The sequence below is a fragment of the Heptranchias perlo genome, unplaced genomic scaffold, assembly GCF_035084215.1.
Source record: "Heptranchias perlo isolate sHepPer1 unplaced genomic scaffold, sHepPer1.hap1 HAP1_SCAFFOLD_188, whole genome shotgun sequence".
In the NCBI taxonomy this organism is placed as follows: domain Eukaryota; kingdom Metazoa; phylum Chordata; class Chondrichthyes; order Hexanchiformes; family Hexanchidae; genus Heptranchias; species Heptranchias perlo.
The window spans coordinates 172834-185967 of NW_027139145.1; the positions used below are offsets into that span (position 1 = coordinate 172834).

Consider the following 13134-nt stretch of genomic DNA (forward strand, 5'->3'; position numbering starts at 1 on the left):
TATCTAACCCGTGCTGTACCTGCCCTGGGAGTGTTTGATGGGACAGTGTAGAGGGAGCTTTACTCTGTATCTAACCCGTGCTGTACCTGCCCTGGGAGTGTTTGATGGGACAGTGTGGAGGGAGCTTTACTCTGTATCTAACCCGTGCTGTACCTGCCCTGGGAGTGTTTGTGGAGTCAGTTTAGAGGGAGCTTTACTCTGTATCTAACCCGTGCTGTACCTGTCCTGGGAGTGTTTGATGGGACAGTGTAGAGGGAGCTTTACTCTGTATCTAACCCATGCTGTACCTGTCCTGGGAGGGTTTGTGGAGTCAGTTTAGAGGGAGCTTTACTCTGTATCTAACCCGTGCTGTACCTGCCCTGGGAGTGTTTGTGGAGTCAGTTTCGAGGGAGCTTTGCCCTTTCTCTAACCTGTCCTGTATTTACCCTGAGATTCTTCGATGGGACAGTTTAAATGAACTTTACCCGACATATAAACCGTGCTATACCACACGGTGAGTGCTTCATACTGACACTGGGTGCCTAAAATGTGCACTATTCTGATCTCCAGCAGGAACATCGCTCTGCCCAATGAGCAGATATTTCAGGAGAAATAGCCAAGATCATTCAATGAAATTGGGCAGAGTAAATACTTTCGTCATTCTTCTGAGAACTCTCGATGGAGATCGCGTCTGGAAATGGAGATGGTTTAGTAAAACGACGTTTGTTGAAGGATTGTTGAAAAAATTAGTTTTGTTTACCATTTTTAATCATGGAATGTTAGATACAGTGAAGAAAGAGGCAATTCGGCCCATCGTACCTGTGCCAGCTCTTGGAAAGTGCTATCCAATTAATCCCACTCCCCTCCTCTTTCCCATACCCCTGTATTTTTTCTCCTTTTCAAATATATAACCCAGTTCTTTTTCGAAGTAACCACTTAATCTGCTTCCACCACCTTTTCAGGCAGTGAATTCCAGATCATAATAACTCGCTGCAGAAAAACTTCTCCTCATCTCGCCTCTGTTTTTTTGCCAATCAACTTAAATCTGTGTCCTCTGGTTACCGACCCTCCTGCCAGTGGTAACAGTCTCTCCTTATTTTCTCTATCTGAACCCTCATGATTCTGAACACCTCTATTAAATCTCCCCTTAACCTTCTCTGTTCTAAGGAGAACAACCCCAGCTTCTCGTGACTGTCCACAGAACTGAATTAGTTATTTGTTCAACACGGACTATGACAGGAAGTTGGGCATCAGCCAGAATGGCCATATGGTGGATCAAGATAACCAGAGGCCATGGAGGGGGTTCGAACAGCCTAAAATAGCTCGACTATTAACTTCACAGGAGTCCGTCTGTGGAGCAGCCTCTTTGGAGTCCAGCTTTACAGGGAAGAAGTCAATACTTCATTTTGTCCGTGTAGTTTAATTTTTCTCATGGTTCCCGAAGTCTCTCAGGCGCTGCCCCGAATTTCCCTGGGCTGGAAATGGATACCAGTCGTTCTTTTTCTCTTGTTTGTTCTGGATGTTGTGAGGAGCAGGAGGCCAGTGAAGTTTCCTCCTGGACCCATCGCCCTGTCCTTCCTGGGGAATCTTTTGCAGGTTTCCTCAATGGCGCCTCACCGCTCCTTGAAGCAGGTAAGATCCCAGGAATCGAATGGAACGCCCAGTGGCTCAACGAGTTCATGTTACCAGTCACTGAGGCATTGAGATCAGGAAATTCTCAGGCCCAATTTTCAGTTCTTGCTGAGGAAACTGAACCCAGTCATAGCAGAGGCTACAGAAAGTCTCAGAACCTCTGGGTTAGTGTTGGAACAATTGCCACCCTGATAAGTATGTACAAGTGTTTTGTGTGTGTGTTGTGTGTGTGTGTGTGTATGCTTCTGCATGTGTCTGTGTTTTGAGTGTATATGTGTGTGTGTGTGTGTATCTGTCCAGGTGTGTTTTTCTCTGTGTGTATGTGTGTGTGTGTGTATGTGTCTCTGTATGTATGTGTGTGTGTATCTGTCCAGGTGTGTTTTTCTGCATGTGTGTGTGTGTGTATCTGTGTCTCTGTGTGTATGTGTGTGTGTATCTGTTCAGGTGTGTTTTTCTGTGTGTGTGTGTGTGTGTGTATCTGTGTCTCTGTGTGTACGTGTGTGTGTATCTGTCCAGGTGTGTTTTTCTGTGTGTGTGTGTGTGTGTGTATCTGTGTCTCTGTGTGTATGTGTGTGTGTGTATCTGTCCGGGTGTGTTTTTCTCTGCTCTTTCCCCATAGCCCTGCAAATGTTTCTTTTTTAAGTATTTATCCAATTCCCTTTTGAAAGTTACTGTTCAATCTGCTTCCACCACCCTCTCAGGTGATGCATTCTGAATCATAACAACTCGGTGAGTAATAAAAAAATCTTCTGAACTCCCCCTGTCTATTTTGCCAATTATCTTCAATCTGTATCCTCTGGTTACCGACCCTCCAGCCAGTGGAAACAGTTTCTCCCTATCTATCCTCTCAAAATCCCTCATAATTTTGAACACCTCTATTAAATCTCCCCTTAACCTTCTCTGTTGTAAGGAGAACAATCCCAGCTTCTCCAGTCTCTCCACGGAACTGAAGTCCCTCATCCCTGGAACCATTCTAGTAAATCTCCTCTGCACCCTCTCCAAGGCCTTGACATCCTTCCTAAAGTGTGATGCCCAGAATTGAACACAATACTCCAGCTGAGGCCTAACCAGTGATTTATAAAGATTGAGCATAACTTCCTTGCTTTTGTACTCTGTGCCTCTGTTAATAAAGCGAGAACACCATATGCCTTTTTAACAGCTTTACCAACTTGTCCTGTCACCTTCAATGATTTGTGCACATACACCCCCAGGTCTCTCTGTTCCTGCACGCTCTTTAAAGTTTCATGACTTGGAAGTTATGTTAAACATGTATAGAAACTTTTTATTGGGACCACTGCTCTTTTTGATATATATTAATGAACTTGGGTATAGAGGGTATAATTTCCAAGTTTACAGATGACCTGAAACTCGGAAATGTAGTAAACAATGTGGAGGATAGTAACAGACTTCAGGAGGACACAGACAGACTGGTGAAATGGGCAGACACATGATAGATAAAAATGAACACAGAGAAATGTGAAGTGATGTATTTTGGTAGGAAGAATGAGGAGAGGCAAAATAAACTAAATGGTACAATTTTAAAGGGGGTGCAGGAACAGAGGGACCTGGGGGTGTATGTACACAAATCATTGAAGGTGGCAGGACAAGTTGAGAAGGCTGTTAAAAAAGCATCTGGGATCCTGGGCTTTATTAATAGAGGCACAGAGTACAAAAACAAGGAAGTTATGCTCAATCTTTATAAAACACTGGTTAGACCTCAGCTGGATTATTGTGTTCAATTCTGGGCACCACACTTTAGGAAGGATGTGAAGGCCTTAGAGAGGGTGCAGAGGAGATTTACTAGAATGGTACCAGGGATGAGGGACTTCAGTTATGTGGAGAGACTGGAGAAGCTGGGATTGTTCTCATTACAGCAGAGAGGGTTAAGAGAAGATTTGATCGAGGTGTTCAAAATCAGGAACGGTTTTGACAGTAAATAAGGAGAAACTGTTTCCAGTGGCAGAAGGGTCAGTAACCAGAGGACACAGATTTAAGGTGATCGGTAAAAGAGCCAGAGGCGACATGAGGAAATGTATTTTTACACAGCGAGTTGTGATGATCTGGAATTCACTGCCTGAAAGGGCGGTGGAAATAGATTCAATAATAACTTTCAAAAGAGAATTGGATAAATACTTTAAGGGAAAAAAACACAGGGCTATGGGGAAAGAGCAGGGGAATGGGAATTGGATAGCTCTTTCAAAGAGCTGGCACAGGCACAATGGGCCAAATGGCCTCCTCCTGTGCTTCACCTACTATGACACTATGAACCTTGGTTAGACCACAGCTCTGGTTCCCATATTATAGAAAGGATAAAGAGGCATTGGAGAGTGTGCAAATAAGACTCACAAGGATGATAACAAAATTGAGAGGATATCCTTATCAGGAAGGGCTGAACAGACTGCGGCTCTTTACTCTAGAAAAGAAAAGACTGAGGGGTGACCTGATAGAGGTCTTTAAGAAAATAAAAGGGTTTGACAGAGTACACGTAGAGATAATGTTTCCACTTGTGAGGGGTCCAAAACTAGACGTCATAAATATAAAATAGTCACTAATAAATCCAATAGGGAATTCAGGAGAAACTTCTTTACCCAGAGAGTGGTGAGAATGTGGAACTCACTCCCACAAGGAGTAGTTGAGGCGAATGGTGTAGATACATTTAAGGGGAAGCTGGATAAACACATGAGGGAGAAAGGAATAGAAGGATATCCTGATAGGATGAGATGAAGTAGGGAGGGAGGAGGCTCGTGTGGAGCATAAACACCGGCATAGACCCGTTGGGCCGAATGGCCTGTTTCCATATTGTAGTTTTGATGTAACTCAATGTAATTGGATTTTGCCTCTCCTCATTTTGCTACCAAAATGCATCACTTCACACTTCTCTGCATTAAATTTCATCTGCCACGTGTCTGCCCATTTCACCAGTCTATTAATGCAGCGCAGCGTAGATTTACTAGAATGATACCTGGACTCCAAGGGTTAAATTACGAGGAGAGATTACACAAACTAGGGTTGTATTCTCTCGAATGTAGAAGATTAAGGGGTGATGTGATCGAAGTTTTTAAGGGGAACTGATAGGGTAGATAGAGAGAAACTATTTACGCTGGTTGGGGAGTCTAGGACGAGGGGACATGGACTGAAAATTAGAGCCAGGACTTTCAGGAGTGAAGTTGGGAAACATTTCTACACACAAAGGGTGGGAGAGGTTTGGAACTCTCTTCCACAAATGGCAGTTGGCAATTGTTAATATTAAACCTGAGATTGATGGATTTTTGTTAACCAAAGTATTAGGGATACGGGGTTAAGGCGGTTATATGGAGTTAGGTCACAGATCAGCTATGATCTAATTGAATGGCGGAACAGGTTCGAGGGGCTAAATGGCCTTCTCCTGTTCCTATGTTCCTAAAGTCTATTACTATCCTCTGCATTAAATTTCATCTGCTATACATCTGCCCATTTCACCAGTCTGTCTGTGTCCTCCTGAAGTCTGTTACTATCCTCCACATTGTTTACCACATTTCCAAGTTTCATGTCATCTTCAAACTTAGAAATTATGCCCCCTATACCCAAGTCCAGGACATTAATATATATTAAAAACAGCAGTGGTCCTAACACCACTGTACACTTTCCTATAATGTGATACTTTATCAAATGCCTTTTGAAAGTCCGTATACACATCAACCACACTGCCCCCATCGACCCTCTCCGTTACTTCATCAAAGAACTCAATCAGATTAGTCAAACACGATTTGCCTTTAACAAATCCGTATTGGCTGTTGTTTATTAACCCATACTTTTCCAAGTGAGAATTAATTTTGTATCAGGTTATTGTCTCTCGAAGTTTCCCCAGTCCCGACGTTAGGCTGACAGGCATGTAGACACCAGGTTTATCTTTCTCCCCTTTGTTGAACAGTTTGCAATCCTGCAGTCCTCTGGTATTAGTCCCAAATCTTTGGAAAAATGTGGCCAGAGCCTCTGGAATTTCCACCCTTACTTCCCTTAGTAACCCAGGATGCATCCCATCGGGATCAGGTCACTTTTCTACTTTGAGTGCTGCCAATGGTTTCAGTCTCTCCTCTTCATCTATTTTTATCCCATCTAATATCTCTACCTCCTCCTCCTTTACTGTGACACGGCAGCATCCTCTTCTTTACTGAGGACAGATGCAAAGTATTCATTTAGTACCTCAATGCTGCTGTCTGTCTCTACAAGAAGATCTCATTTTTCATTGGATCATAGCAGGTGCAGCTGAGTAGGCGGCCTTTCGGCCCATCGTGCCTGTGCCGGCTCTTTGAAAGAGCTATCCAATTATTCCCACTCCCCTGCCCTTTCCCCATAGCCCTGAAAATGTTTTCCCTTCAAGTATTTATCTAATTCCCTTTTGAAAGTTATGACTGAATCTGTTTCCAGCACAGCACATTGCAGACCATAACTCGCTGCGTAAAAAAATGTTTCCTCATGTTGCCTCCCGATTAGAACATAAGACCATAAGAAATAGGAGCAGCAGTCGGCCACAGGCCCCTCGAGCCTGCTCCACCATTCAACAAGATCATGGTTGATCTTTGACCTCAACTCCACTTTCCCGCCCTATCCCTATATCCCTTAGTGTTCAAATATCTATCGATCCCAGCCTTGAATATACTCAATGACTGAGCATCCACAGCCCTCTGGGGTTGAGAATTCCAAAGATTCACAACCCTCTGAGTGAAGAAATTTTTCCTCATCTCAGTCCTAAATGACCGACCCCTTATCCTGAGACTATGCCCCCTAGTTCTAGACTCTCCAGCCAGGAGAAACAACCTCTCAGCATCTACCCTGTCAAACCCCCTCACAATCTTATATGTTTCAATGAGATCATTGCTCATTCTTCTAAACTCCAGAGAGTATAGGCCCATTCTACTTAATCTCTCCTCATAGGACAACCCTCTCATCCCAGGAATTAATCTAGTAAACCTTCATTGCACCCCCTCTAAGGCAGGTATATCCTTCCTTAGGTAAGGAGACCAAAACTGTACACAGTACTCCAGGTGTGGTCTCACCAGAGCCCTATATAATTGCAGCAAGACCTCCTTACTCTTATACTCCAACATACTTGCAATAAAGGGTTTCTAATTGCTTTCTGTAATTGCATGTTAACTTTCTGTGTTTCCTGTACAAGGACACCCAAATCCCCCTGAACACCAACATTTAATAATCTCTCACCATTTAATAAAATATTCTGCTTTTCTATTTTTCCTAGCAAAGTGGATAATTTCACATTTCCCCACATTATACTCCATCTGCCACCTTCTCGCCCACTCACTTAATCTGTCGATATCCCTTTGCAGACTCTGCATCCTCCTCCTTCACTGCTACAATGGCAGCATCCTCTTCTCTAATGAAGACCAATGGGAAGTATTCATTCAGTACCTCAGCCATGCCCTCTGCCTCCACAAGAAGATCTCCTTTTTTGTCCCACCCTTCCTTTGACTACATTTTGACTATTTATATGTTTTCAAAAGATGTTTGGGTTCCCTTTAATCTATTCTCATACTCTCTCTATTCCCCTCTTACTTCCATTTTTAGGTTTCCTCTGTACTCTCTGTATTCAGCTTGATTCTCTGCTGTATTATGGACCCAATATTTATCATAAGCCTCCTGTTTCTGTTTCATTTTAATCTCACTGGGTGCTAAATTGGACCGTGTAGGGCCTGTTGTTTCGGTGCGACACGTCCTCTCCAACATCAAAGATGGCGTCTTGGATACGCACGCACGTTTCCAGCGTGACGTGCACCGGACGCCATCTTGGTATAGGAGATAGCGCAGGCGCAGATAACGAGCACTGGAATCATGTAAAGTAGGGAGAAAATGGCTTCAATCAGGGTGCAACGCTGATTTAAAATAAGACACCATTTTGGGTCTTAACACTCAACTCAACGCACAGTCTTAACCCCGATCATCTGAATGTCTTAGAGTGCCTGGAGGACCCCTCACCCACACCAGCGCTATTTAAAGGGACCATGCAGGATTTACAGGTTAGAGGCTGGATTATTGCTTCTGGCTGCCGAGACATTTGTAACTGTTTTTGGAGGCCTCCCAGACTTCAATACCAGAACGCAGGGACATAGTCTAACATTTAGAGCCAGGATGGCAGGAGTGAAGTTCGGAAATGTTTCCACACGCAAAGGGTGGGAGATGTTCGGAACACTCTTCTACAGACGGCAGTTGATGCTAGCTCACATGTGAATGTTAAATCTGAGATTGATAGATTTCTGTGAACCAAGGGTATTAAGGGATATGGGGCTAAGGTGGGTATATGGAGTTAGGTCACAGGTCCACCATGATCTCACTGAATGGTGGAACAGGCTCGAGGGGCTAAATGCCACTTGCTGCCTCTTGATATGCACCACCTTCTCCTGCAAGAAACCGGGATGTGTGTCTGGGTGATGTGCCTGTCATGGTTGAATAGCTGCCAGTGTGTGTGGCTTGTGAGTTGTGGGTGATTTGAAACAGTGGTAATGTGTAAGGGTGAGAGGAAGCATCTGATTGGAAGAGTTGATTACTGATGGAGAGAGTTTGTTGATATGTGGGTGATGGGGGTGTAGTGTGTGGTGCAGTTGGTAGGAGACACCACTTGACAGTTGACCTCACTCACCTTGACCACTCATGTCAGAGCATTGAACTTCTTCCTGCACTGCATCCATGATCATGATGCTGTGCGCCTGGCATTGACTTCATCCCCCGCTGCCTCCCACTGCCTTTTGGGTATATGTCTGGAGGGCCTCTTGCCACCCCCCCCCCCTACCCCGACCGTGGATATACAATGTCCCTCCTTCTGTCCACCTCTTGCACCAGGGTCTCTAGTGCATCAGCAGTGAATCTTGGTGCACGGACTCTCACAGGCCTGGTACCAACTCAGACCAGCAGATTGGTGAGGTCTGGTGTGCAGATTGGAGGATGTGGGATTTAGTGGTGCACAACCTTTATTCAATGTTTTAAAATAACTCATCAGTGTGTAAATATAGAGATGGGATCTGCATCTGTGTTTTACATGTGCAATGTCTGATGTCTGTTCAGACTCCGTGCAGACAGTAGACTCTTATTTTCAGCAAATAACTGGTACCAGCTCCCTTGAAGAGATTTCTCAGAAACATCTTCCCTTTAAGAGATGGAGCTCCCTCTGATGGTGGAAAGTGCGAATTGCATTGATTCCACGTGCAAGGCCTGGAAAGGAAGGCTGATTGGAGCGAAGTGCTCCCTTGGGACCAAACTTGCGTCTTGCCTGCCCAGGGTCTGTCGGGCGCGGGGTGTTCGTGCATCGCACCACCATCGCCCAGAATGGACCCTTATCCATTTTTTCCCCCTGTATCGTTAGTCATCCAGGAAGCTCTAACTTTGAATGCCCTTCCTTTTCCCCTCGTGGGAATGTGTTTACTCTGTACCCGAACCATCTCCTCCTTGAAGGCCTCTCATTGTTCAATTACTGTTTTGCCTTCCAATTTTTAATTCCAATCCACCTGGGCAAGATCCCTTTTTAACTCACTGAAATTACCCCTCCTCCAGTTAAGTGTTTTCACATTTGATTGTTCCTTGTCCTTTTCCATAACTATTCTAAACCTGATGATATTGTGATCACTGTTCCCCAAATGCTCCCCCACTGAAACATGCTCCATTTGCCCCACTTCATTCCCCAGAATTAGATCTCGCACTGCTTCCTTCCTGGTTGGGCTGGAAACACACTGTTCCAGAAAGTTCTCTTGTACACATTTCAGGAATTCCTCCCCCTCTTTGCCCCTTACACTGTTACTGTCCCAGTCTATATTAGGATAATTGAAGTCCCCCATTATCACTATATAGTTCTTGCATCTTTCCGTAATTTGCCTGCAAATTTCCTTCCCACTATTTGGTGGCCTATAGTCCACACCCAGTAGTGTATTAGCTCCTCTATTGTTCCTTCATTCAAACCAAATAGATTCTGTCTGTGACCCTCAACTACATCATCCCGTTCCAGTGCTGTAACAGTATCTTTGATCAATACTGACACCCCCACACCTCCCTCCTTTCTTTCCATTTTGGTCTCTAATCCCTCCCCCCCCATCCTTTCACTAGCTCTTTACTATTTATTAAATAGAATTATATAGAATGTACAGCACAGAGACAGGCCATTCGGCCCAACTGGTCTATGCCGGTGTTTATGTTCCAAGAGAGCCTCCTCCCTCCCGACTTCATCTCACCCTATCAGGATATCCTTCTATTCCTTTCTCCCTCATGTGTTTATCCAGCTTCCCCTTAAATGTATCTACACTATTCACCTCAATTACTCCTTGTGGGAGTGAGTTCCACATTCTCACCACTCTCTGGAGAAAGACGTTTCTCCTGAATTCCTTATTGGATTTATTACTATCTTATATTTATGGCCCTTAGTTCTGGTCTCCCCCACAAGTGGAAACATGTTCTCTACGTCTACGCTATCAAACCCTTTCAGAATCTTAAAGACCTCTATCAGGTCACCCCTCAGTCTTCCCTTTTCTTGAGAAAAGAGCCCGAGCCTGTTCAGCCTTTCCTGCTAGGTAACCTCTCAGTTCCAGTATCAATCTTGTGAATCATTTCTGCATCTTCTCCAGTGCCTCTATATCTTTTTTATAATATGGAGACCAGAACTGTTCACAATACTCCAAGTGTGGTCTAACCAAGGTTCGATACAAGTTTAACATAACTTCTCTGCTTTTCAATCCTATCCCTCTAGAAATGAACCCCAGTGCTTGGTTTGCCTTTTTATTAACCTGCGTCCCTACTTTTAGTGATTTGTGTATCTGTACCCCCAGATCCCTCTGCTCCTCTACCCCATTTAGACTCTCATTTTCCAAGCAGTGTGTGATCTCCTTATTCTTCCTCACAAAATGTCCCACCTCACACTGATCTAGATTGAAATTCATTTGCAAATTGCACTCATGTTTTGCAAGTCTAATTTATATGTTTATAAAAGATTTTGGGTTCCCTTTTATGTTACCAGCTAATCAATTCACATGCATTTTTTTCTCCTCTTATTTCCTCTCTCAGTTCTTTTTGCTTTCTGTATTCAGCCTGATTCTCCACTGTATTATAAACGTTATCATAAGTCTCCTTCTCTTTCATTTCAATCTCTATATCTTTAGTTATCCAGGGACCTCTAGCTTTGGATTCCCTTCCTTTCCCCCTCGTGGGAATGTGTTTACTCTGTACCTGAACCGTCTCCTCGCTGAAGGCCTCTCATTGTTTAATTACTGTTTTACCTACCAGTCTTTAATTCCAATCCAACTGGGCAAGATCCCTTTTCAACTCACTGAAATGAGTCCTCCTCCAGTTAATTATTTTCATCTTTGATTGTTCCTTGACCTTTTTCATAACTATGCTAAACCTAATGATATTATGATCAGTGTTCCCCAAATGCTCCCCACTGAAACATGCTCCACCTGCCCCACTTCATTCCCCAGAGCTCCAGCACTGCTCCCTTCCTCAGGCTGGAAACACATTGTTGCAGAAAGTTCTCTTGTACACATTTCAGGAATTCCTCCCCCTGTTTGCCCCTTTACACTGCTCTTTTTCCCAGTCTATATTGGGATAATTGGACTCGCCCATTATCACTACTATATTGTTTTTAAATCTTTCTGTAATGTGCCTCAAAATTTGTTCCTCTAACTCCTTCTGACTATTTGATGACCTGTAGTGTTCATCCAGCAGAGTAACAACTCCTATTCTGATCCTAAACTCCAATCAAATAGATTCTGTCTGTGACCCTCAACTACATCATCCCGTTCCAGTGCTGTAACAGTATCTTTGATCAATACTGACACCCCCACACCTCCCTCCTTTCTTTCTTTCTCTATCTTTCCTGAATCCCTTTTAGCCAGGAATATTAAGTACCCAATCCTCCCCTCCTTTGATCCAGGTCTCTATTATTGCCACTATATTATAATCCCATCTGGTGACTTGAGGCCGCAGCTCACCAGCCTTATTTACTCACTCCGTGTATTTACACACATGCACTCCAAACCCATCTTAGACTGTCTCACATTTATCTCCCTGTCTGATCCCTCCTATTTCTGAACTATTCTTTACTCTAGTGCTGTTTGTCCCTCCCAGTCCTCTGGGCACCTTGTTTCTCCTCTCTAATGTTTCATCCGGGTGCCCCTCCCCCTGCTAAATTAGTTTAACCCCCGCCCCCCACCGCCGACAGCACTAGTTAACCTCCCCATGAGGGCATTGGTCCCAGCTCTGTTGAGGTTCAACCTGTCTATCTTAAACAGATCCCTCCTGCCCCACAACTGCTCCCAATGCCCCAGAAATCTGAAGTCTTCCCTCCTGCACCATTTCTCCAGCTACACATTAATGTACTTAAAAAGGAAAAAATGCCAGGCTGTAGGGAAATAGCAGGGGGTGCGACTAATTGGTAGCTCTTTCAGCGAGTCGGCACTGGCAAAATGGGTAGAATGGCCTCCTTCTGTGCTACAGACTTGACTGTTCCAATGCTCTCCTGGCCGGCCTCCCATTTTCCACCTTCCATAAACTTGAGCTCATCCAAAACTCTGCTGCCCGTATCCTAACTCGCACCAAGTCCCGTTCACCCATCACCCCTGTGCTCACTGACCGACATTGGCTCCCGATCCGGGAAAGCATCGATTTTAAAATTCTCATCCTTGTGTTCAAATCCCTCCATGGCCTCGCTCCTCCCTATCTCTGTAACCTCCTCCAGCCCTACAACCCTCCGAGATCTCTGCGCTCCTCCTCTTGCAGATCCCCGATTTTAATCGCTCCACCATTGGCGGTCGTGCCTTCAGCTGCCTGGGCCCTAAGCTCTGAATTCCCTCCCTAAACCTCTCCGACTCTCCGCTTCTCTCTCCTCCTTTAAAATGCTCCTTAAAACCTACCTCTTTGACCGAGCTTTTGGTCACCTGTCCTAATATCTCCTTATGTGGCCCAGTGTCATAGTTTGTTTGATAATCGCTCCTGTGAAGCAGCTCGGGACGTTCTACTACTTTAAAGGCACTGTATAAATGTGAGGAGTTGTTGTGGTGGTGGTGGTGAGACTCTATGATTCTGGAACCCAAGAGGGCAGAGGGAGACTTGGTTGAACACGTCACCTGAAACATGGCAACATCTGGCAATGAGGTTCTCATCTGAAACGTGGCAACATCTGGCAATGAGGTTCTCATCTGAAATGTGACAACATCTGGCAATGAGGTTCTCATTTGAGATGTGGCAACATCTGGCAATGAGGTTCTCATTTGAGATGTGGCAACATCTGGCAATGACGTTCTCATTTGAAACTTGGTAACATCTGGCAATGAGATTCTCATCTGAAATGTGGCAACATCTGGCAATGAGGTTCTCATCTGAAATGTGACAACATCTGGCAATTAGGTTCTCATTTGAGATGTGGCAACATCTGGCAATGAGGTTCTCATTTGAGATGTGGCAACATCTGGAAATGAGGTTCTCATCTGAAATGTGACAACATCTGGCAATGAGGTTCTCATTTGAGATGTGGCAACATCTGGCAATGAGGTT

At 44.4% G+C, this 13134-nt stretch overlaps 1 protein-coding gene across 3 annotated transcripts in view; it reads left to right on the forward strand.

Annotated features, from left to right (window-relative positions):
- Positions 1-1282: 1282 nt before the first annotated feature.
- Positions 1283-13134, forward strand: part of LOC137309878 (cytochrome P450 2J2-like) — a 65679-nt gene continuing 53827 nt past the window's right edge. The window contains exon 1 of one of the 3 annotated variants that reach the window (XM_067977896.1): positions 1283-1611. In XM_067977896.1, coding sequence (XP_067833997.1) covers positions 1411-1611 — 201 coding nt within the window. In that variant the 5' untranslated portion in view covers positions 1283-1410. The remainder of the gene's footprint in view (positions 1612-13134) is intronic. The other 2 variants (XM_067977895.1, XM_067977893.1) reach the window with 2 other exon arrangements.